Source organism: Oryzias melastigma, linkage group LG1 (genome assembly GCF_002922805.2).
Source record: "Oryzias melastigma strain HK-1 linkage group LG1, ASM292280v2, whole genome shotgun sequence".
NCBI classification, from domain to species: domain Eukaryota; kingdom Metazoa; phylum Chordata; class Actinopteri; order Beloniformes; family Adrianichthyidae; genus Oryzias; species Oryzias melastigma.
Window position 1 is genome coordinate 11488852 of NC_050512.1, and position 23832 is coordinate 11512683.

The 23832-nt window shown below is 37.3% G+C and overlaps 2 protein-coding genes and 1 long non-coding RNA gene across 3 annotated transcripts in view; 1 reads left to right on the forward strand and 2 right to left on the reverse strand.

Moving 5' to 3' along the window:
- Positions 1 to 1466: 1466 nt before the first annotated feature.
- On the reverse strand, positions 1467 to 6713 carry LOC112137415 (retinol dehydrogenase 8). Its single transcript, XM_024259739.2, has 6 exons — positions 6053 to 6713; positions 3792 to 3953; positions 3541 to 3720; positions 3312 to 3405; positions 2126 to 2309; positions 1467 to 2024 (listed from the first exon to the last, which is right to left on the reverse strand). Exons 1-6 carry the CDS (start codon positions 6156 to 6158, stop codon positions 1797 to 1799), a joined length of 954 nt encoding a protein of 317 aa, XP_024115507.1. The 5' UTR covers positions 6159 to 6713; the 3' UTR covers positions 1467 to 1796.
- A 1017-nt stretch (positions 6714 to 7730) lies between these two features.
- Positions 7731 to 23832, forward strand: part of col5a3b (collagen, type V, alpha 3b) — a 41718-nt gene continuing 25616 nt past the window's right edge. Inside the window, exons 1-5 of the mRNA XM_024259738.2 lie at positions 7731 to 8284; positions 19794 to 19961; positions 20050 to 20141; positions 20330 to 20451; positions 22404 to 22566. Coding sequence (XP_024115506.1) covers positions 8206 to 8284; positions 19794 to 19961; positions 20050 to 20141; positions 20330 to 20451; positions 22404 to 22566 — 624 coding nt within the window. The 5' untranslated portion in view covers positions 7731 to 8205. The remainder of the gene's footprint in view (positions 8285 to 19793; positions 19962 to 20049; positions 20142 to 20329; positions 20452 to 22403; positions 22567 to 23832) is intronic.
- On the reverse strand, positions 22682 to 23728 carry LOC112137414. Its single transcript, XR_002917532.2, has 2 exons — positions 23191 to 23728; positions 22682 to 22977 (listed from the first exon to the last, which is right to left on the reverse strand). It is a non-coding gene; the product is annotated as an uncharacterized LOC112137414 (long non-coding RNA).

A 23832-nucleotide genomic window follows, 5' to 3' on the forward strand; every position in this document is an offset into this window, starting at 1 on the left:
GTGCGTATTCTTGCTTTGTGCATACGTATATTGCATTTTGTATTTTTTTTATTTCATATTTTTTTTACTTATACACAAAACGTATTATGTGAGTAACAAATCAAGAATTAGGCATGCACAAATCTAAAGTTACACACAAATCAAGTGCTACCCACGCACAAATCCAAATTTATGCACAAATCCTAATTTACGCACGCACAAAGCAAGAATACGCACGCACAAATCCTCATTTACGCACAAATCAAGAATTATGCACGCACAAATCCAAGTGAGTCTAATTTCTCTCCATACATCACTGTATGGTGGCAAATCAAAATGTGTAACTTGGGTGTACAATGTGTTACCATAATGAAGGAAAAAAAATCATGATGAAGAAATATTATTTCATGTATATATTTATTTCACCATTCTGGCTACAGTTTCTGAAGTAAATCTGAATGTTTAAAAAAATCCCAGAATAAAAAACTTAACACATGGTTAGAATAACTAAATGCATAGAAAGAAAAAGGCTGATTAATTTTAGTCTTCAGATAAAGATCGTTGTGATCTCAATATACACTATATTAGTAAAAGTATTGGCTCAAATGATCAAATCAGGTGTCCTAATCACTTGGACACAGGTGTGTACATCAAGCACTCAGACATGCAGGCTGTTCTTATAAACATTTGTGAAAGAATTTATCGCTGTCTGGAGCTCAGTGAATTCCAGTGTATACTGTCATAAGACGCCACCTGTGCAACAAATTGTGAAATTTACTAAATATTCCACAGTCAACTGTCAGCTCTATCGTAACAAGATGGAAGAATTTGGAAACAGCCAAAACTCAGCCATCAAGTGGTCAGCCACGTAAACTGATGGAGAAGGGTCAGTGGATACTGAAGCGCAGAGGTCGCCGCACAATTGGTTGGTGCAGAAGTCCAAACTTCATTTAACCTTCTGTTTCAGACCTTCCCAGAAGAGTTGAAGCTGCCATAGCTGCAAAAGGTGGGCCGACATCATACTGAACTCTATAAGTTAGGAATAAATAGATTTATTTCAAACAGAAAAAGAAATGAACTCATTTCATAACAAAAATGAATGGGATGGAGTTTCAGTTCATATGTGGGTCAAGGCAGGTGAGCCAATACTTTTTGGTAATGTAGTGTAAATTCTCAACTACATATAAATGTTTTGATCATTATTTGAAAGGAAATAAAACTAACAATTACTTAAAACTGACAAAAGATTAATAACAACGGTCCAAAAATTAATTATTTTGAATCCGGTTGTGTTTTAAACCATTTAATAAAACCATTAAAAACATGATAATTAAAAGTCACAAAAAGCTGGACAACAGGCAGTTGACTGTTTTTTAAGCCAACAAGAGACTTTAACAGCTAGTGAGATCTGCATGCTGTCATTTATTTCCTTTTATTTAACTAAACTTTTGAGACACAACAATACAGAGACACAGGTACACAACCGATATTTATATCAGTAGTTTTTTTTATTGGTAGTTTGGTAAAAAATATAGAAAGACCTTTTTCTCTGATATTGTGCTCAGTAGAGAGCTGAACTTACACTCTACAGCATTGAATGTAATTACTCTGCATCATTATTCTTAATAAACTATAAAAAATAGGTATATTTTCTTAAAACCAGCAAAGATACAGTTTCAATACAGTTGATTTGGTCCTAAATGTCCTCAATTTTATACCATTATGGTCAAATTTTAAGGCAAATTTGACCCTTTCACGACACAACCATTCTTCAAACTCAAAGCCGTATTCTTGCATGCATGGCTGTGCATAACATTTTAGTTTGGTGAAATTGTTCTTCTCCTCAGACATCCACAGGTGAGATACTTCATGGTCATCACACTGATATGCATTAGAGGACCCATGTTGAAGAGCCAGTGGTAGAAGACATGGACAGACATGGTTCCAGTTTCATCGGCATATTTCATTGCAACAATGGGTGTGTACAATGGATTGGTCAGGTTCCGAAAACGTGGGCTACTGGCTTCAATCACTTTCTTGGTGCACTAAAAGAAAAAAAAACAAAGGAGAAATACATGACAGTGAGTCTGTAGTATCACAGATGAGTCTCAGAGATGTGCAATCAAGAAGCACAAAGTGATCTTACTCTGGCGATGTCATCAGGTGTTTGTCCCAGAGCCTCAAAGATGTCCATGGAAGAGGGGAGGTAAACATCCTTGAAGCAACGCACCGTTTCAGCATCAGCTCCGGGAAATTCTTTCTGCTTCACCTCCTGAATCATCTTTACCTCAAACTCTGTGTGCACAGGGCCCGGCTCGATCATTGACACTCTGTGGACACAGATATCACAATCATCTCATTTTAAATGGCCAGGATTGTCAAGCTACAAAAAGGTTGACTTTCTGGGTTGTTCTTACTTGTAGCTCCAGCAAACAGAAGCAAATTTTGTATCTTTAAATTAGCATAATAGCTATCAAGCATGTGCATTATTAAGTGGGATTTTTTTTTACTTTCTCCGCATTTTCTGAGTTGGGCAAAGTCAACTCTCTGGCTTTATCTTGCAGCTGAAAATGTACGAATGGCTTCAGAGCTTCATGTGTGTCTGTTGTTTCAACTCCCAGTAGAAAAGTTTAAAATGACCTACAAATTAGTCTATAAATTAATGTGACATTACACTGTGGGAACAGGTAAATGTTCTTAGATGCGCTTTGTAGTGTTTGTTGAGGTAGCTGTGGCCTCATCCTGAGCTGGATTTTTGCACATTAATGAACTATATATGCTTTAGTATTATTGCAGAGTCGGTTCAATCAGACACTATAACCACATCATCCCTGTACTCTCTGCTCTGCATTGCCCTCCATTAAATGTTGGCTCTAGCTTGATATTTTATTTAATTTTATATTGATTTTTTTAATTCAATTTGATTTGATTTTAAACTTTTTAAAAATTTTATTATTTATTATTTTCATTAAAAAAATCTGAGTTGTCTGGCTCCAGCTGCTGCAACCACAGGTTCCTCAAACAGGACTCAATTCCAGGGTTGATGGAGCATTTGGACACTAAACTTATGAAATAATCTTCCTCTCCACATCAGAAGTCCAGCTTTACATGGATCAAATATGATTTTAAATGAGAAAGTGAAATAAAACTTAAAAAACAGAAAATATATGAGAAGTGTGTAACTGATGGTGTTTGAAGGTATGCTGGAAAATAAGGTTAAGGAGTTTGTGGTATTTTATTTGTTTAGTAAAAAATCTTTAATATGTTGGGTTAAAAAGTGTTTAATCACAAGACTTGTGATCCATCTCTGCAGTGTAGGAAGTGTTCCTCACATGATATTGAACTTCAGGAGTTGCACAGCTAAGCTCTCACAGAAGCCCTCCATGGCAAACTTGGAAGCTGTGTAAACATCATTAAACACCACCCCTGCAGAAGAAAAATAGCTGATTTTCTGGTTTCATAGAAACTTTTAAATAATTTCATCTTGAAATAGAAGTCTACTTGGTGAAGTATCTCTGCAACGTGGAGTAAAAATCCCTATCTTTCCTTCACTGTGCTCACCTTGCAGTCCCATCACACTGCTGACCACAATGATGCGTCCGTCTTTCCTCTTCTTCATGTCCGGCATCACCTCCTTGATCATACGGACGACCCCGAAGAAGTTCGTCTCAAAGACTTTCTTCATCTCCTCAATAGGGATGCTCTCCAGTGGACCCACCAGGCCGATGCCGGCGTTATTGACTGGCAGGAGGAAACAAAAAGTTGAATATAGATAAAGGATAAAGGAAATCTACATGTTTCTGATGACGTACTGAGGATATCCACATGTCTGTTTTCGATGCCGTTGATGCACTGTTTGACCGACTCATCGCTGCACACGTCCAGGACGGCCAGAGAAAGAGTTTTCCCATAAGCGTCTCCGGCAGCTTCTACCAGCTTATCTTTACGCTTCAGATCCCGCATGGTGGCTATGACTGCAGACAGTGAAAAAACTTTATTCAGATAAAATCAATCCAAATATATGTTTGAACAAAAAAGTTTAACCTCAGTAAATAAATAAAAAACACACTTTTTCAAATAACAGTGAATTTTTCACCTCTTTTTGAGCTTTGTTTTCATTATTTACCTTTTATCTGTACACAATTTTTCCCTCCTTTATTTCTAACATCTCATTCTGGATTTGCTCACATGTCGCTTATTGGAAATCTAAGTTCAGTCTGAAATATTTGCATTTATTTCAAGTCAAGTCTCAAGTTGCTTGTGATAAATCCAAGCAAATACTCAAGTCTTAGAAATAAAAAAACTAAAACAAATATTTTATCATCACAAGTTGTCATTAAACTACTTTTAGTTATGTATTTTCAATGCAAAAAGCTTCTCATTGAGAGCATTGATTTTTTGTTATTTCCTGAAATAAAAGAAAAATATAAAAATAACTAAATTAATATTGTTCACAAGTCTCAAACCTAAGTCCCATGTCTATGCAAGTAAGTATGACTCAAGTCCAAGTCCTCTCGCTGGCTTTTCCACAGACAGCATCCGTGCCGTGTGTGCATCTAAATATAGTTTTTTTTTTTTTTTTACATCAGACAGCTGATGTAAACAGATGATTAGGCAGTCAGCCCAGGTAAATAAAGCGGGTCTGGCAGGGTCAAACTCAGTTCAACTGTTCAATACACAAAGAACAGAAAAGTTAACTTAAAAAGATGTTCACACAAAACAAGCAGCATTTAAATTCATGTTAAGATGAAAATTAAAGAAAGTTTGATTAAAACGAGATTGATCACAATCAGTTTAAGCAAAAGTAAAGATGTGTAAAAGCACAAGACTTCACAGCCATATTCACAAGGTTCAACAAAAAAATCTTTAGTCATTTTATGAAATAGCAGGGAAAACTCATCAACTATAAATAGTGAGCTCTGCAAAAATAAGCTTTAAGAAGCTTTCTGTGGTTATAAGCAGGGCTGCTGCAAAGGCCTGACACACTAGTGTCCGTCTATAATGCTCTGCTGGTGGTCACATCTCCCACCTGCTCCAAGATCTGCTCTGCCAAGTCTGTGAACAACAATAGAGCTGCAGCAGCCAAGCAATAAACAGCCTGTAAGCATGGCTGCCAACTGTTTTTTTAGACTTCAACAAACACTGGGATTAAAGAAACTTTGGGAAGATTTTCTCTACTTAAATCTAGACATTAATGACAGCAAAACTTCTATAATTTACAAGCTTGTCATCCAATTTTCACTGATTTGCAATAAATCTTTAAAGTATAATAAAATAGTTTTAAAAGTAATGCTTTACTGTGACTTTAATTTATTTAGCTTTACTATTAGTTGTGCCTGTTTAAGGTTTAATTAGTCAAAAGCTCTGTTGTAGATCAAAAAGTGCGAGATTTTGATGCAAAACCCTAAAGATAAGGGCAGAGAAACCCAAAACATGTATGCACCCTAAAACCAGGACAACAATAAACTCTAAAGATTTGATTTTGGCCTAAATTTATAAAATAAATCACATGTTAAAAAATAAAATATAGATTTAATTTCCTTAATTGCTTCTATCTGCTGGTAGTTTGACATCTTCATGACTTATTTTCTGTTGAACCAAATGATCACATTTTATATTTTTAGAATAACTGTTAAATAAATGCAACACGACCTGAGTGAATTCTTAAAAAAGATTCAGTGCACAGCAGGACAATTGGTGCTTAATGATGAAGGAACTCATTTATGTGTTGATATTTGGTCAGATTTTTTTGACAGACTTTCGTTTGTGTAAACATCTCTTTAAATATGACGTGTCAAAAGAGTTTAATAGCTAATCAGGTGTGTTTTGTGATTTTTTTTCTTATGAGGAGAAGGGGTGGCATCATCACAACAATATTTAAATCCACCATTGCTACTATTTTAAAAAGAAAATACAAGTGAATTGTTGTTTTTACCACTGAATAATGAGTGTTTTTGTCATGTTTTTTGTTCTAGATGACTAAAGTTGAAACCATTAGCATATGAATAAACTAAAGGTTATTAATCTACTTTCCAGTTTTCCCACTAACACCTGCGACCACACACACACATACCGTGATAGCGCTTCTTCTCATCCTTGGCCAGCATCACGGCCATCCTCAGGCCGATCCCGGAGGAGCAGCCGGTGATGAGCACCACTTTCTGTCCAGGACTCACCATGGTTCTGGCTCCCCGCTCTGCTGACTGCACCCTGAGAGGCCAGCAGCACCAAAGCAGCTTTGCAGAAAGACCCAAAGTGAATCTCTGTAAGAGGATAAGGTGGAGGGGAGTCACATGGACAGAGGAGCCGCAGCGCAACCAGATTATCCTGTAAGCAAGTGTGATAACCACACTGTATAACAGCAGCTACACAATCATCACATGAGACCTTTTTATGCAAGCATAGAATGAACGAAAATAAGGTGAATTCCAATAGATTTGGCGCCCCTTAGTGGTTAATTGCTGTAATAAAAGAAGTGAAAGCTTGAAATTGAACCCAAAACAACTTTTTTGATGTATTTTAAATTATAACATATAAAGTATTTAAATTGATTGATCAGTTGTGATTTGTAAAGTAAATAAAATAGGAGGGAGCAGAGAGTCTTTTTCCAATTTGCTTGTAGTCATGAATGTTAGACAGCCATACCTGTATGGAGCTAAATTGGGGCCAATATTATTTGAAACCCAAATAAGACAACTTGAAAAAAATATTGGTGTTTGGCCCATAAAAAATTATTATGTCAGAAACATTTTTCTTGTCTTAAATAAACAATTATTTACATCCTCAAATGTTCTGTTTTTTAGGTTTCAAAACTCAAAATTTCAAAACAGAACTTTTTTTCTGTTTAAAATCTTTTTTTTTTTTGGTTATGAATAGGAAAAATTCAAATTTCATTTTCAAAATCTATTGGCCCATGGTGCATTGGGGCGGGGCCAACAAAAATAGATAAAGGTGAAAAAAAAGATTTGAAACAAAAAAAAAAGTTTTTTTTAAATTTGAGGTTTGAAGCAGAACATTTGAAGCTAAAAATAATTTAGAATAACAAAAAGTTTCTAATATTACATATATATATGTATTTTAGGACAAGCACCAATATTTTTTTCAAGTTGTTTTATTTGAGTTTCAAATAATATTGACCCTAATTTAGCTCCATACCTGCAGCAGGAAGAACTTGGAAAATATGTCTGGAATCTATTTTTTCTGTCCTTATGCTGGCTTGACATAAACTTAATTTTGTTGCACGAGGCTCCAAATGAGCATATTTAGTGAAAGTGATTACATAAAATACAATTCAACTTATATTTTTACAATGTTTAGGTCATAAATTCAATAGTACCAGAAAAAATGTATTTGCATTTTGAGCCACATTTAGTCAGTTTCCTCCAAAAATATCTCAATAAAAGCTAAACAATGATTTTTGTTGTGGATTTCTGATATTTAATGCACATTTTTAAGCGCATTGTTAGTGCACGCATCAATATGAGTTCCGGCAGAGAATGTGCGGAGGCATCGGAGACAGGCGGTGGAATCTGCAGAAGCATATTTTCCTGAGCAGGGTGGCGCAGTTGTCCTGTTCCAGCATGCTGCGCGCGCTCATGTGGATGTGCGCATCTTTGGAGTGAGTCAGAAAGCCCCATAAGACCAGATGTAAACCTTTTTTATATCCTTCATGCTGGATGTTTTCTATTATATACTGTCTCTACTGCATGCTGCCAGCTTTACGCGCACTGCATGGGGGAGCGCGCCTTGGCACAAGTGTGCCAGCTCGTCTGCGCGCGTCCATGCGTGTTATGAGCCAATGTTATAGACACACAAGTGAAGGTGTAGAATAACTTAGATAATGATAACAGTGACGCGCTGTAATTGATGTAGCTATAGGCAACGCGGGGAGGATGGACCTGTTGAGAGTGGAGGGGGGGAGGAGAAAGTGAGGAAAGTTCTGGTCTAAGAAGGGGAAAAAACACATTTTAACTCAAGGTTGAGTTTCTTTTTTTGTTCTGATCTTCAACATTCATCCATCCTTACACAAAACAGTGTGCTGAGTAGTAAATGGACTCGATCTGACGTCATCTAAATCAGCCCTTGCGCGTGTGCGCTCCTGATCACCAGCTGCGCGCCAGTGCGCGTCCGAGAAGCGTCTGTCTGTGAGGCTGAGCCGAGGAGCCTCTGACTGTCCCGGGCGGTGCAGCGGGGAATAAGCGAGCACACATCTGCTAATGCACAAGGATGGATCGATGGAGTCTAATGCACGAGATCCGGCTGCTCCTGCTGCTGCTCTGCGCACTCTTCTACATCTCCAACGCAGGTATGGACATCCATCCACTGTTGTTTCTTTGATATTTGACGTCAGATGAATCCTCCCTTTTCTGACTTAGACAGTAAACTGACTTGTGCTTAATTGGTTCTCTTTTAACATGCTTTCATCATTTTTCTTTTTCATTTTTTTTTAGTGCAAATTAAAAAATTCTTTTGGGGAGACTATGCTTTTTTTCTAAGTGGTTAAAGATGCATGCAAAACCTTTCCTTACAGTTTTCCACTTGAAGTACTAAAGAAAAAAAAATCTACATTGGAGATGGTTTAGTCATGCCAGGTCATGCAATCTGAAGCTGATTGAACTGAGCCACCCTTTGGGCTCCCAGAGCCCACTGCACAAGTGCTCAGAAGTGTGAAGGCATAGGTCTATTTGTCTAGACTTGTTTTGTCATACCTGCTCCATCAGTGTCTCCCCTCATACTGCAGCTCCAAGGATATTCAACCTCCACAGCTGGATAATGTAGAGCAGACTCAGTCAAATGAAAGTGGGCTCCGTGCAGGGAGGGCTTCATTGGTGTGTCAGCCCCTGGAGCTGCTTTGAAAAGACCGAAAAAATCCCAAGACTTTAATCTTTTGGGGCTATTAAAAGATGGTGTCACTGATGTATTCGTTCTTGTGCGCAAGTATCCGTGTCCTCTAAGCTTGGAGAATTGAAAACTGAGCCTTTCAGGGTCTGTTTTAACTTGTTTGTTCTGAAGGAGTCTGACTATAAATGTCTCAGAGAGCCTGAGCTAATATATGTTGAAAGAATAATTGTTAAGCTGATAAGACTTCAGCTCAGTTTTGATCAGACTGCAAAGGTCAGGCCCAAGCTTTGGCTCTTTTCCCAGCATGCACTGCTCATTTCTGCAGAATAGACCTCTAGCACTGTGGAATCCATATAGATTTGAGATTTAGATTTAATGACATCGAACACATTTCTGAATTATAATCCACTATTTAAACAAAATAAAAACACTTTTTAAGCTTTGCTGTAAAAATTGTCAAAAATCAAAATACCCAGTGGGACTATTATTATGGTGACACACATGAAACATGCACATGTTCAAACATCTGTCTGTGCAGAGAATTACTAAAGCGACATATATATGTTCCCCTTGACCTCCAGGTGCTAGATGTCCCGTAACATATCAAAAAAGGAACAAAAAATCTGAGGAAACAGTTTTATTTATTTATATATATATATATATATATATATATATATATATATATATATATATATATATATATATATATATATAGTTTCTAAATAAAGTATTGCAAAGTTTCTTCTAATTTATTTTGGTGATTGTTGCCCATTGTCAGATTCAGCCCCACACCTGGCTGTCAGCAGCTTGGGTTGGGTTTGAGTTATGATTATGTCATGATCTGGCCTGAGGGGGTTCAGACACTTTCCCCTCAGCCTGACTGTGTTTATCACGAAGCCATTAACCTATCCGTGTGGCTGCAGCAACAGGTTGAGATCAGAACCTTTACATTTGAATTTCTTTGTTTTTGGCTGCTTTAACTGATGTCTTTTAATTTTTTTTAATATAATTTACTATACATCTTATGTTGACTTGTATTATTATACTATCATAACACAAGTACAAACCTGAACAATTCTTATCCTTTACTCACTGGTTAAATGTGATGAATGGACTGAAGTTCATTTTTATCTCAATGGACAACTTCCTTTTCAATGGACCTTTCCCTCATTCACTTCCACTCACACTGATGGCGCGAGAGCAAATATGCGAGGAGCTCACTTGCCCAGTGGGAGGAAAAGGTATTGTGCAGTGATTGACAAAAATGTTCTTTTAAGTGACAGTTTGGGCAGAAATGTTGAAGTAAGGTTTTCAGGTCAGGTTGTGCAGAATGCTGTCTTCAGGCGTTCCTCGCAGCTGACCTTACCCGAAGAGGAGACAGCCATGTTTCTTATTACCCTATTCTTCTTCTTCAGAGCATTTTATGGTGGTTTCAGGGAAGACGGGTTTAGAAATTGAAGCTATAGCTTGGGTTATATGAGTTTCAGATGAAAGTTTCCCCTTTTGTGAATCCTACAAGGAAAAACCAAGGTAGAAACATTAATTATTAAAACTTTTTTTTTTGTTCCAAAACAGCCAAAATAACTAGAAATATATATATTTAAATCATGTGTTTATATTTGGTCTAAAGTTAACATAGAACAGTTCAAACCTTTCAAGGCCTGGTGTAAACAAGCGTGAACATCATATTTTAGGTTATGTTACCACCGTTAATTCTGCTTATTTGGGGCTCTGTGGCTAAATGTGAAGAGGGTCAACTTAAATATTAGCAGGGATTTTAAGAGGTTAAAGGCAGAACTTTCACTGTATCAACCTACTATTTTTTGCATAAATGTGACACTCTCAGTTTTCACCAGTTAAATGGCAAATGGTGTACACTTATATGACACTTGCTTTAAAATCACTGTCCCATTCACCCATTCACACAAACATTGGCATCAGTCTATAACTAACATGCAATGTTCAGTGTTTTGGTCAAGGAAGACACTCCGACACAGGGTACTGAACCTGCAACCTGGATGACCTCTCTATCTGCACCCTGGTCTTTGTCCCAAGGAAAGTTAAGCTCCTCTTTGTGTGACAAATGTAGCTTTGTAATGGTTCTTAAATTATTCACAAGAGATCTTCTGTCTTTAAAAAAGATAACTGCATCCACTGCAGTCTAAGCATCTAAAATAAGTATTTGCCTCAGATATTCTGTCTGTGAAAAAATAAACTGCATCCACTGCAGTCTAAGCATCTAAAATAAGTATTTGCCTCAGATATTCTGTCTGTGAAAAAATAAACTGCATCCACTGCAGCCTAAACATACTTTGGGAACAAGAAGTGACTGTTGTCTAAAACAGCCAAAAACACTTCTCAAGCATCTGATGAATCCTCAGGTGGAGGTTAGCATAACGCCAGGTAAATATAAAGATAAATATCTTGTTATTTTCACCAATTCTCGTCCACTATCTATCCTTTTCTCTGTTATAGTTTGGAGTAAACCAAGTAGACAGCACAAGTTTCTGGTTGCTAAAGCTAGCGCTACCAGTAGCCACCAATCTTTAGTGACCAGGTTCTCACTCTTATAATAGAGTGTGATTTTGCCAGTATTAAAAATAAAAGTTTTATTTTGCCCCAAAAGATTAATTATGTAGTTGATCTATTTAAACCAGAAAGAGCTTGCAATTAATTACAGCCAAATCCTTTCATATCATCAATTTTTGTCCAAAAACTGTCATAAATTCATATTATTGTTTTGACAAACACTTGTAATATAACTCGATAAAGCTATTTTTGGTAGGACATCAAAGCTATGAAAACCTCCTTGTATGGAATTGATTTCATTCTTCTTCTTTTTTTTTCTAAATCAAAGTCACTGTAAGAAGCAGCATCCAGCAGAACCAGAACACACTCTTGTCTGGAGGGCTGTTGAGGCATTCCCAAAGACTTTGAAGCCTGTGGTGGGCAAACATTGATGTAGTCTCGGGGAGAAGCGTTGGAGGCAGAACCGTTGTGCACTTGTGTATACAGGATAGGACCAACTGAAGTAATGAGAATAATGATAAGCTGTGTTTTCAGCACAATCCTAGAAAGAGGTGAGGATCACGTGTCTGTCTGTCCTGCAGCTTTTTGCTCTGAACATTGAAAAAGGCTGCGTTAGGTAAAAGCCTTTGTATGTTTGGCCGACAGCAGGAGACATTTAAAGTCTGTTTCTTTGATCAAAACCAGCTGAACTGGGAGGAAAAGAAGCACATGCTCCTATTTTAATCCTTTCTCTACCCATATTTTCCTCATCATTTCTTTAGATTTGGTCCATTTTTGTTTGATTTTGTCTTAAAATGAAAGTAATCAAAAGGCTGTAAAGACAGGATCTTAATGTTAGTGCCGTTTTTGTTTCCTGTCTTATTGCCTTTGACCAAGCCCAGTTCTTGTTCCTGCAAAAAGTATCTTGCATTCTTCTTCAGTACTGAGATAATGACAGGCTAATCACAAACACACTTTTACAGCCACCGCATTCACAATTAAAGAACCTACCCAGCGTTCAATTGCATGCATACAAAGGCACTCTCATCTGGTTTCCAGAAAATCTGTATTGATTCAGTGTGGTGCCAGTTACGTTGTTGGAGTGTTTTGCAGCATCAATACTCCACATAGCTTCTCTTTGATTTGAGGGTCAAGGTGGAGGTATGTGATTGTTGCAAGTCATGATCACCTTTCTCAGAACTACTGATGCCTTAAAGCAGCAGATTGTGTTTTACTAAAATCCTACTTAAACAACCCGGCTATTCTGTGATAACTTTCCATTCATACTGTTCTAGTTAGGCATTTTAAAAATGTAGGTGTCTTTACTTTTGGTTCCGTACCCACTCACTGGAGGTCCAATAAGGTTTCGACAGGGTTGTACTTCCAAGCAAAGCATCCTATAATATTAGCAGGAGCTTTAATCTAAAATTCTAGTTCTCAAAAAATCCAAAAACTATTATGTGTACAATAAATGCCTCCAGTATCAAGGGGACACAGCTGGTTTCAACCACACTGACCACACAACTATACATCCATGCGTCACAGAGGCAAAAACAAGAAAACAAAAAGAGGGAATAAAGCTCAGTTTTAGTCTAATGAGGTTAATTACTGGTTTAAGTGAAAACAACACCACTACCTTAGAAATTGTGACATCAAAGCAACTATTGAGTTTCTGGATGCTACAATCAAAAAGTAAAGTTTATTTAAAAAAAATGCAGACTGCAACAAAGTAAGGATTATGTGACAAAAAGCATTGAGCTAGAAGCTAAAGAACTTTAAACAAAACTAATGCTTATATTAACAAAAGTAATCAAAAACAGTCAAATCAATTTGTATGCTAATACAGCTAATTTATATCATAGCTAATTTTAGCTTGTTAGCTTTAATGACTGAAAACTGCTGCCTGATCGATAAACTCTGGTATGTGTTCAATAATTCATTTATGACAACCCTTTGGTTTAATAGGTTTGTGTTTTTACCTAATGTACCTTTGTGGAAGTAGTAGTTGATTTTATAAAGTATAGCAAGTAGGGTCCCTAACTGGCAGACTGCGGTCTGGATCCAGACCCTGATGTCGGTTCAGCCTCTGGGTCAGGATTCTGACCCAGATGTTGAGTCGTGCTGACCTAGCATCTGGGTCTGAACTTGACGCAAAACTAATATGATGGGCGCCTCCATTTTAAATGGTGGAGCTCTTCTTGTCATTGCAATTCATTCTCACCATCAAGTGGTCATAAATGGACACATTTTGAGTTTCTTTGAGGAGAAATGAGTCCGTGAAGAACCTGAAAAAGAGCTTTTCACTTCAGAGAAACAGAAAGCTGCTGTTTACAGACACAACCAGGAGTCTTCCTCCAAATATAAATTTATGGAGATGGTGGTTTCCATGTACCAAACTGCTCTGCATAATATGATAGATTCTTGAATGTTTCACATAGTCTCACAATAATAAAGTTACAGACATGATGGCTTCGTGTTTATTATTCTACTCAGAAAATACCAGTTTTTGACGGTTGTGTCATTTTGTTTATGCTTTATTTATTCAGTACATCTCAAAAGTCACAAATGAAGTCATAATGTCTATGTTTAAAGCAACTACAAAAATTTGACCGAGAATGAAGATTGAATCAAATAAAGTTGCTGACCTGCTGAAGATATTTCTGAACTGAGGAAACTTTTAAAAGGGACATTTTATCCACAAAAATGTGGAATTAGGCAGGAATCTGTTCAGATTAGGAGAGACAATATTCCTGTGTGGAGTTTTAAAATGCAACCCTGATAGACTGAAAAACTTTTAACATTTGTTCAGATGTATATTTGTCTGTGTTTAATTTGTGGAAGAAGCTAATGAGGGCTAGTGGAACCTGCTTTTGTCTAATTTTCTTGATGATTGTTCAGGTAGAGTTCCTGTTGTGTGTGTGTGTAGAACAGTTCCATGCGTTTATGTTATGCTACATTAAATACTGTCAAAAAGTTTTAAATTGTACTGAATTAATTTGAGGTGAGAGTCAGTTATTAATTACAATCAGATGTGCCACTAATCCTCAACTACTTACAAATATATTACATTAAATATTTAGACATCAGTTTTCGGACCTTAACTTCAAAACATTTTTTTCCTAACTGGACCTTTTTAAATTTGAGTTAAAGACCCCTGCTACTATAGACCATGTATGCGAGGTGTAGGAAGTATTATAACTGACTATTTCTGTATAAATATTACAAAAACTAAACTTCAAGTTTACAGCCTCACTTTAAGTAGTAGTAGGCTACCCTTCAATGGACTAGCCTACTTTTTACTAAGGGCATCATCACATAACTGCAGTTTTTTAAAGATTTTAAACTTTTATTCAGCAACGTATTAGTTGTTGGTTATGACAGGAAATGGAAAAACGTGGACAGTAAGCAATGTTTTACAGTTTGGGCCTTTCTGCTCCAAAACAGGTACTGCCTCCTGTAGTGCTTCACAACATACTCTGCATGTGTGTGCATGTAGATCATAATGCCCTTCACGCCATCTTAGAGCCTCAGGTATCAGTAGTGACTGAGAGAGAACAGACCCCCCTCCCCCATGTGAATGCACCACAGCAAATGAATGGTATGTCTGTATGTACAGTGGGGCAAGCAAGTATTTGGCTGATTCCGTATTAAAATATTAATTTGGGGGTCTGTAATTATCATCACTGATACACTTCTATGGTGAGAGATAAAATGCATACAAAGAACCCAAGAAATCATGTTGTGTGATTTGAAATAATTTATTTATAAATGGTGCAGAAAATATGAATTGTATCAATAACAAAAGTTCACCTGAATACAGAAGTCAAAGGTTTTCCTGTAGGTTTTCACCAGGTTTGCACTGATTCTTCATCTCTATTTTGGTCCATTTCTCCATGCAGATCTTCTCAAGAGCTATGATGTTGCTAAACAACAGACTTTTTAACTCCCTCCACAGGTTTTTAATTAAATTGAGGTCCAGACACTGGTTAGGCCACCCCAGCCACTCCTCCGCTGCCCAAGTAATGGATTTGAGATCATTGTCAAGCTGGAAAATCCAGCATGTTTCATCCTTAATGTTCTCACTGACTCCAAGAGGTTTTTGTCCAAAATCTCATCATACATGACCCCATTCTCCCCTTTATCTGTATCAAATAGTTATTCTGGTCCCTTTGCAGAAAAGCAGCCCCAAATCATGATGCTTCCACCCTCATGCTTCACAGTGAAATTACAGTCTGACCGTCTAAGAGTATGGATGAGTGTCTTTTAGACAGATAGGTGATAGCCAGGTCAATTTGTGAAGGACGAAAAACCTCCTTAAAGAAGAAGTGACTGGTCATTAAAAGGCACAATTCTTTCTTGTTTGGAGAAACAAACTCTTTATTCTCTGCCCCATTACGCTTAATTGTTTCTTAAAAATCATACAATATTTTTCCTATGCTTTTGTTGTTTGTTACAGGTGAAGTGTGTCTTTGGTGAACATTACTGACATCATCTTTTTAAGTGCAAGAACTTGCAGAAACTGTCACAAATACTTTTTAGCTCTGCTGTAAATGCTTGTTATTTTAAACTTGCTCGTACTTATTCATAAGCAACAAAGGAAAGCGCAAGATAGTAATTCTGATGTGCAAACAAAGCAAGAGCTTCCATGTCCTGTCTTGTCCTCTTATGGATCCTATTGTTAGCGCTGCTTTTCATTTCTTAGTTTGTACAACTGAGACTTCTCTTCTAGACGAAGAGCTGACAGTGACTTTTCTGTAAATGTCTGCATGCAACTTATGGAAAATTCTTAACTATAATAGCTATTACTATAGCTAAGCCTGTTTTTTTATTTTTATTATACTGCTTTACTTTATTTTTAAAGCAAATTTGTGTGTGAGTAGGGCAGTAAGTGAATGAAATTGAGCGGTTTAATTTTTATCAGAGCTCAAATTTATGCCTTATTCTTTAATTTGGCAGGTGGTCTCATGGATGGAATCAACTAAATATTTCCTTAACTTTAGCCATTTTGGGAATGGTGCAGTTGTGCCTGTTTCACTAATCATTCACTTTTGCCTTTCATAATCATAGTAATGATTGTACAGTAGATACTAACCTGTGTGAGTCAATTAATAACAGAACATCATTTTTATTTTGATTAAAAAAAACAGTTACCATCTGGTGTGCATGAGTGACTAACCAATATATATATATATATATATATATATATTACTTTAATTTTTTTACAGAGCCCCAAAGTGTTTTTAGAAAAAACTTTTTTTAACTTTTTTACTTTGATGTCCCTTTAGGAGTTCCATACAAAGTCAATAAGCAGGAGAAAAAAAAAACATTTTTTTTTCTTTTGTTTTGTTTTTTTTGGGGGGGGGTAGTTAAAGGGTTAAATGTGAATGTTATCTATAAAATCCTGCCATTGAATCTTGTTTGGTGAATAAGTGAACAAATATTTTCTTTAATCTGCTTTGTGTGTTGAGAAGTCTGCGGTGTAGTGAGACGATTTAAGGTAACATCTCTGATATCTGACTCATTAAAGAGGAAGTTGTATCTACAGATAGTACAGCTGATGTGAACTTTTGTTAGTTGTCATGAGCTGCTGGTCCTAACAGCAAGTCTTTGGTGAAAACAGGACAGATCAAGCACAGGGGATTCAAGTATAGCCAATAGTGCTGCAGGTCATGTTTGAATAGGCTCTGAGTTCTGCTGCTTTTCAACTGCAATTGAAGAATCACATGTTATGGTATCTTGTGAGATTGTAGAATTCCCTCTTGAGGGAGGTTACTCTGAACCTGTTCAGGGTGTACCGACATGGACAAAATGAAACGAACACTCCACATCTGAAATGTAGAAATTTGAGTTTGGTGTCTTGCGCAGTGATACTTTGACATATGGGCGGACAGGGCGGGAACTGGGCCTTCAATTCTCCAATCAGAGGTTGACCAGTCTACCTTTGCACCACACCCTGTTGAGCAGTTGGCAGATTCATCCACAGTAAACCCAAAAAGATGTTCTGTGGGGGTTAAGGTTAAACAGTCTGGAGTGACTATACTGAGGATCTGTCATGACCCAGTTTTTTAAATTGAATCCTTTGATAACTGATAAGATATGCTAACAACAAGTTCTTTCTGGTGGATGATGAACTTCATTATACCAATACCAGTAGTTTTAGGGATACAGTTTGGAAGGATTTGGGTTTTAAACTTTCCTGTGTACTCTTTCGGTCATGAGTTTAAATTGAAAATTCCTTCTTGATGACCTTCATTGTTGTTGCTTTTCTAGTCGTCGCACTCCAATGATGCAATGGCACGCTAGCAGTCTACTTCACATATGCGCCATGAAAAATAAACCACTCAGTGGAAGCGAGGCTTAACTGAGTGGAATTGCTTACCATAATTAACTTGACCGTACCAGACTGCACAGTGGAAACGAGTCGATAGTGGAACAGAGTTAAATCCTCTCTCTTTGCTAGAACAGACTTCTCAAACAGAGTTATTGCAAATAAATTTTAAGTACCTTGGTGATCACTCAAAGCTCCATCTGTCGACCTCACTCTTTATGCTGTTTTGGGGGAAGTCAGACACCTGTTCACTGTAAATATTTAATCCAACTGTTGCATTGGCACTGATTTTACATTTGCAAAAGGGAACCACACAAATCTTACAAGTGAGGGCACGGATGCAGCCCTGCAGCAAAGGAAAAAAGAGCTTGAGATTCTTAGATACATCTGCCTGGAATGAGCTGACTTTGGAGGACAGCTGGGTTCTCCCTGACAGACACCGTTTCATCAAACATTCACCATTGGAGCTGGAAGTTAGAGCAGTTAGCAGCAAGAGGAACAAAAACAGCAACAAAATCAGACTATCAAGATGTTTTTTACTTATTTGTTAGCCCATAAAGGAAACATGAAACACCTGTAAGTTTTAATAGCTTTGGTTTTACCTTTAGCAACCTTGAGACAGAGTGAATTACAAGCTGATGCAGAGCCAGCAGGCAAAGACTGGCAAACAGACGGATACACTGAAATAAAGGGCAACAAATACATCTGGTTCTCAGACTTTGATAGTTTGCCAGCTTCATGTGTGCCTACCAGAGCGTGTGCATTTGTGTGTGTGTGTAAAGGTGCTAGGCAGATGGTTGGTTTACGTAAGACCCAGAGATACGAATGAAAGTAGTCCCACCAGTAGAGACATGTCCTCCTCTCCCCTACTATTTATTCTTCTACTTTCTGTCACACCAGGTTCCCTAAAGTTTTAGTATGCTGGAGATTTTTCTACTCTGGACTCATTGTTTTGTTCTTGCAGATGTACTTACTTTTTTTTTTTTTAACATTGTTTGTGCATCTGTAATGCATTTTTGCTCTAATTGCATCTTCAGGCTTCTTTGTCTCGTCTTGTTCTTTTTTTTTTTTAAGTTTGTTTGTCTGCATCTCTGTCTGATGTTGGGTCAAATTATCAGAACAAAAGATGAGTGTTTCCTTTACCTATGCGGTTTGTGTGGTGGAGACCTCTAGGTTTGAGAACCGTGCCAGTGAAGCTGTTTTATTATGTAATCACATAAAATATCTGCAACAAGCAAATGTATTTGACCTTCTACAAGAAGCCATTTTATCACACTATAGACTTGAATTCTGTAAGATATAAAAGCTGACTTATTTGGATGTTTCTTGCTAGTTTGCAGTATGTAGTGCGAACTTTGAAAAAAAATGTCTAAAAAAATGACTAGATTATGTAGGAGTTGCTTTGATTTGGTTGGGATTCATTGAAATCTGTTTGATGTCATATTTTAGCTTTAGATAACACACGTGGACAGGCATCAATGGTGTTTCTTGCAAATGCAAACTTGATTCAAACTCACACCTTGCCATGCATCTTCTCACACGAAATTTGTCACTTTTAATTGCTTAAAGTTTCACACTGAAGACACATCGTTGTGCAAAAGCACGTTTGCAGCTACTGAGTGTGATTTGAGGAAATGTTGGGACAACAATGTTGTGTAACGAAACTTTAAATCATGTGTTTTATTATTATGTTTTCTTTAAAGACCCATTCCAATAAATTTGTGTTTTTTTTTAAATTCATCTCACGGTGGAGGATAAATTTAAAGAAAATTCAGGTTAAAATTGCATTTCTGAGTGTTTTCTTTTTAAATTATTGTGAATCAGGAGCAGATGAAAAACTGTTGTTGGAAAAAGATTGTAGGTTTAATCTAAAAGCAATTTTGAAAAGCCACAGGCTCCAAGCTTTGCTCCATTCTGAAGCATCTACTTGTCAAATGGATCCATGATTTTTTTTTTTCCTTGTTCGAGTTGGCACTTGGTTTAAAATGGCTGGATATCTCCAACATTGCTAGTCGTTTTTATTGCCCTGCTAATGTTAGCTTGGGGTTGTGAGGGGCTGTAAGCTAGCGGGAAAGAGTGTGGGAAAGACAAAAAAAGGAAAACCATGGTTCACCAGTGGCATTGTTTGTCTTCACAGCTGATCCCATTGACATCCTGAAGATCCTGGAGCTGTCAGAGGACATGGAGGGTGTATCACTGGAAGCAGGGCTGTGCACCAGCAGGACAGGCAGAAAGGAGACAGACCTCTCCTTTAAAATTAACAGAAAGATCCAAGTGAGCGTGCCCACAAAGCAACTCTTTCCTGGTGAGCTTGTTTATTGTTTGTGGGCATGTTTCAGAGGCCAAATGTAATTTTTTTTTTTTTGCTGATTTCTTCTGTTTGGTTCCCAAAGATACCCCATTCCCTGCAAACTTCTCACTAATGACGACAGTGAAAGCTGTGAAAGGATCACAGGTTTTCCTCTTCTCCATGTATGACACACAGGTATGTGTGAACAACATGCAGGTTCTGCTCAATCAGCTCATCCTTAACGATTCACAACATTCAGAGTTTATTCAATTTAATCCAGGGTCTTCAGAAACAAAGAGAATTATTTAATATTTACATATGTTTTCAGAGATAATCAATGATTTGCTGTACTTTGTGCTGTCTTTTGTGTCTGCGTACACCAGGGCACTCAGCAGCTGGGTTTAGAAGTGGCCCGCTCTCCTGTGTTCCTGTACGAAGACCACAAGGGTCAACCAACTCCAGAATTTTATCCCACCTTCAGAAAGGTCAACCTGGCTGATGGCAAGTGAGTACCACAGACACTTTTGGACTGAATATCCCATCAGAATAGTGTGGATCATTTAAATATATGACCCAGAACAAGCTAATGAATGAATAAATAAAATTAGGCAAAAATCAATAATAAAATTGTAATAGTATTATTACAAAAATGAACACCAGAATGAAATAAATGCTTAAAATGCTGCCCCATAGACAATGTAAAACTCATCCATTTAAAATCCAGTTGTCACCTCAGAGTGAACCACCTTATCCTACACCGACACACCCCTCTTGAACATTTTGTCCTGCAAAAAGTCTGCTCTTACCTTTCTTGTAAGAGGCCATATCTGCACGGACCAGTCTAGTTTGAGGTCAAGGTGACCTCCATGATATTTGACGGAGGGGACACTTTCAACATCAAACATGTCAAACATTTTATGGAATCATTTGTTTTTCATGCTAAAATCCATCATCATCTCATTCGTTTTTAATGTGCTTAAAGACCCACTCCAATTAAAAAAAAATGTTTTTGGTGTTTTTAACATGTTATTGTAGCATTTGTCTCATGATGGAGGACATATATAAAAATATTTAATATTAAAACTTTATTTCCAAGTATTTCTTTATTCGAATTGTGTTGGATCAGGAGCAGGCAAAGACCCGTGGTTTGAAAAAGCATGGGTCTGTGGTGCAGCAAGGGTGGAGCCAAAGTCTCCTTTCTCTGCTAAAATTCTGAGGCATCCACTTGCAGACAAATACATCCATTAATGTCTTAATTCTCGTCATCTGGGTGGATAGCTTCAATACTGCTTGTCGTTTTTCTGCTATGCTAATGTTATCCTAGAGTTGTGAGGTGCTATAAGCTAGTGGGAGAGAACGTAGACAAAGGAATGTTGGGAAATTAGCGATAGGCTGACTTCAACCTTTCCCACCTTAAACTTCAAGAAGCAAATTTCTAATAAATTCCTGCTGTGCTGCAGAAAATATATCTTAAAAACAACAGCTTTTTTGATTTTGGCTAAAAGCTGCACAATCATAATTAAAAGACAGGAAGTGACTTTACTATAGAAACAAATAAAGTTGGAAAGGGTCTTTAGGCTATATGAGGTGAAGATGAACACGTAGTTAAACAAGGCTTGTTATTGAGGAGCTTAAGGTGTTTTTCATGGAGATATGGCAATAGTGATAGGCAATACTACACTTTTGAGATTCTATATTATACTGATTAATTTTTGCATAAAATATTCAAAACCAATTACTAGTAAATAGTCTGTGGTGATTTTATCTTTAATATTTCTTATCCTAAAAACAAATGCCATACAAAACTGGCCAGGTAACAACTTTAATGTGCAAAAATACAAAAATGTTCTTTCTAAAATCAGCTTCTCATGCTGTACTAGGGTGATGCTAAGAGTAACATCGATACTTTCATGGCTCCTCTGGTCATGTGACTGATGGAGCAGATCAGCATGCTGTGGGTTGGGGGGTGTTTCAGCACAAAAACAGAGGAGTAACTTGCCTAACGAGCAAGAATAGCTAGAACGGACACATGCATTTTTATTTTCTCATTTATGAATACCTCAATAGGGTATTGATACTCCCATCCCTACATAATAGCGGATCAAATAATCTGAAACGCTAAGGAAATGAGTATCATGGTTTGCTACATCTTTTTTCAGCATAAAAAGAGCTAAATTAATGACGGACTGTTTTTAGTTAGTAATTTTTAATGGAAGAAGCATTAATGCTTTGTCTCTTTATCATTATTGTGTCTGATATTTAGTAGATAATCAAATTAAGTCGTGAACTTTTTAAAAATATTTATCTGCAACTTTGGAAAAAGCGTATAGACTTTAAAAGAAATCTATTTTTGAATTAATCTAATTTTAATATTTTTCTACTCAGAGAATGATAGTCTAAGAAGGAATGAGCTCTTTAGCGCTTCCTGAGTTGACTGTATTTGTGTGTCTTCTCCAGATGGCACAGAGTGGCCTACAGTGTGGAGGGCCAGTCGGTGACTCTCTATGTAGACTGTGAGAAGGTGGACACCCTGGACCTGCTAAGAGGTTTTGATCCCCACATCAGCACAGACGGCGTCACGGTGTTTGGGACGAGACTGCTGGACGAGGATGTGTTTGAGGTTGGTCTGCTGGATCGCGACTTCTCTCGGGTTTGATGTCCCATCTTCTTGTGCAGCGAGCAGAAATGGTTGAATCTGTGATTTGCTCAAACAATAATAATTTAAATGTCTTATCTTAATTATCATAAATATACTTTATTGTTTGCAATACCAAAAAAACAATTTAAAAAAAAACAAAATTTTCAGAGTGAAACTTCAATCTTTCATTCAAATAAAATGTTACTTGGCAACTGACAATGTTCACTTAAAGACAGATATTAGGAATGCCTTTGAAATAAATCCATAATCAAGTCTTCATGCTCGAGATAAACTTGGACCCCAGAATCTTAAGGCTGATGGTGGTTGAAGGTCAGACCAAAATATAGCATCACTCCTGGTGGAGAACGGGATGGAGGAGGGAAGATGAACCATCTAGAACGCAGAGAGACAACCACTTACGAATTTAAAGGTGAACATTTGATTGTGATTGGTTGACAAAAAAAAAAGATTTTAGGGTGGATGTCTTTTTATAAGCTGTTATGAGAGTAATTGAATAAATGGAGGTCAAGCTGTTCACTCTTCAGAACTCTCTGTTCTCAGATAATGTGTTGATTTTTGATGTCCTTGTGGAGTATAGTTTCTCACCTCGTGAGTCCAGAGAACGTCACACGTCAGTCCCCTTTAGTTTCTTTCCCTGCTTCACCAAAGCGATTTTGTGTTTTCGATTCTCAGCCCTTTGGATGTTCGTTTGTTTATCAGACTCTCTTCTCCTGGGGAGGGGGCGGCGAGCCTCCCCATGCTGCTCCGGGGAGCCTTTGTCCACTTCATCGGGCACGTTTAGTCCAGGGATTACCAGGTTATTGAATCTGGCGAGTTGCTCCTGTTCGTCCGCTCTTCTCTCGAGCTCGGCGAGCTTCTTGTTTTTTCTCTCATTCCGGGCTAGTTGCCGGTTCCGCTCCTCCAACAGGAGCTCCAGAAGCTGCTGCTGTTGGAGCTTACAGTTCACCACGTCCTCAGCCAAGACAGCGATAGATTTTTTAATGTCATCCAATCCATCCGTCACCGGGTTTTTCTTTGAGTCCATGGTCAGAAAACGCTTTTCACTATGAAATAATGCGTCTCTAACATTCGGGTCTGCTGCCCGATGGCAAATGGGGCGTTGACCCGGAACCGGAAATCCATAGTTTTCATTTCCGGAAGTATTTTTATTTTATTTTATTTTATTTTATTTTATTTTATTTTATTTTATTTTATTTTATTTTATTTTATTTTATTTTATTTTATTTT

Coding starts and splice junctions, on each gene's coding strand:
- LOC112137415 (XM_024259739.2), bottom strand. CDS start 6,158: ATGGTGAGTCCTGGACAGAAAGTGGTGCTCATCACCGGCTGCTCCTCC. Junction 2,310..3,311: donor CTCCTGAAGTTCAATATCAT/GTGAGGAACACT, acceptor CTGTGTCCACAG/AGTGTCAATGATCGAGCCGG. Junction 2,025..2,125: donor CACCTGATGACATCGCCAGA/GTAAGATCACTT, acceptor TTTTTCTTTTAG/TGCACCAAGAAAGTGATTGA.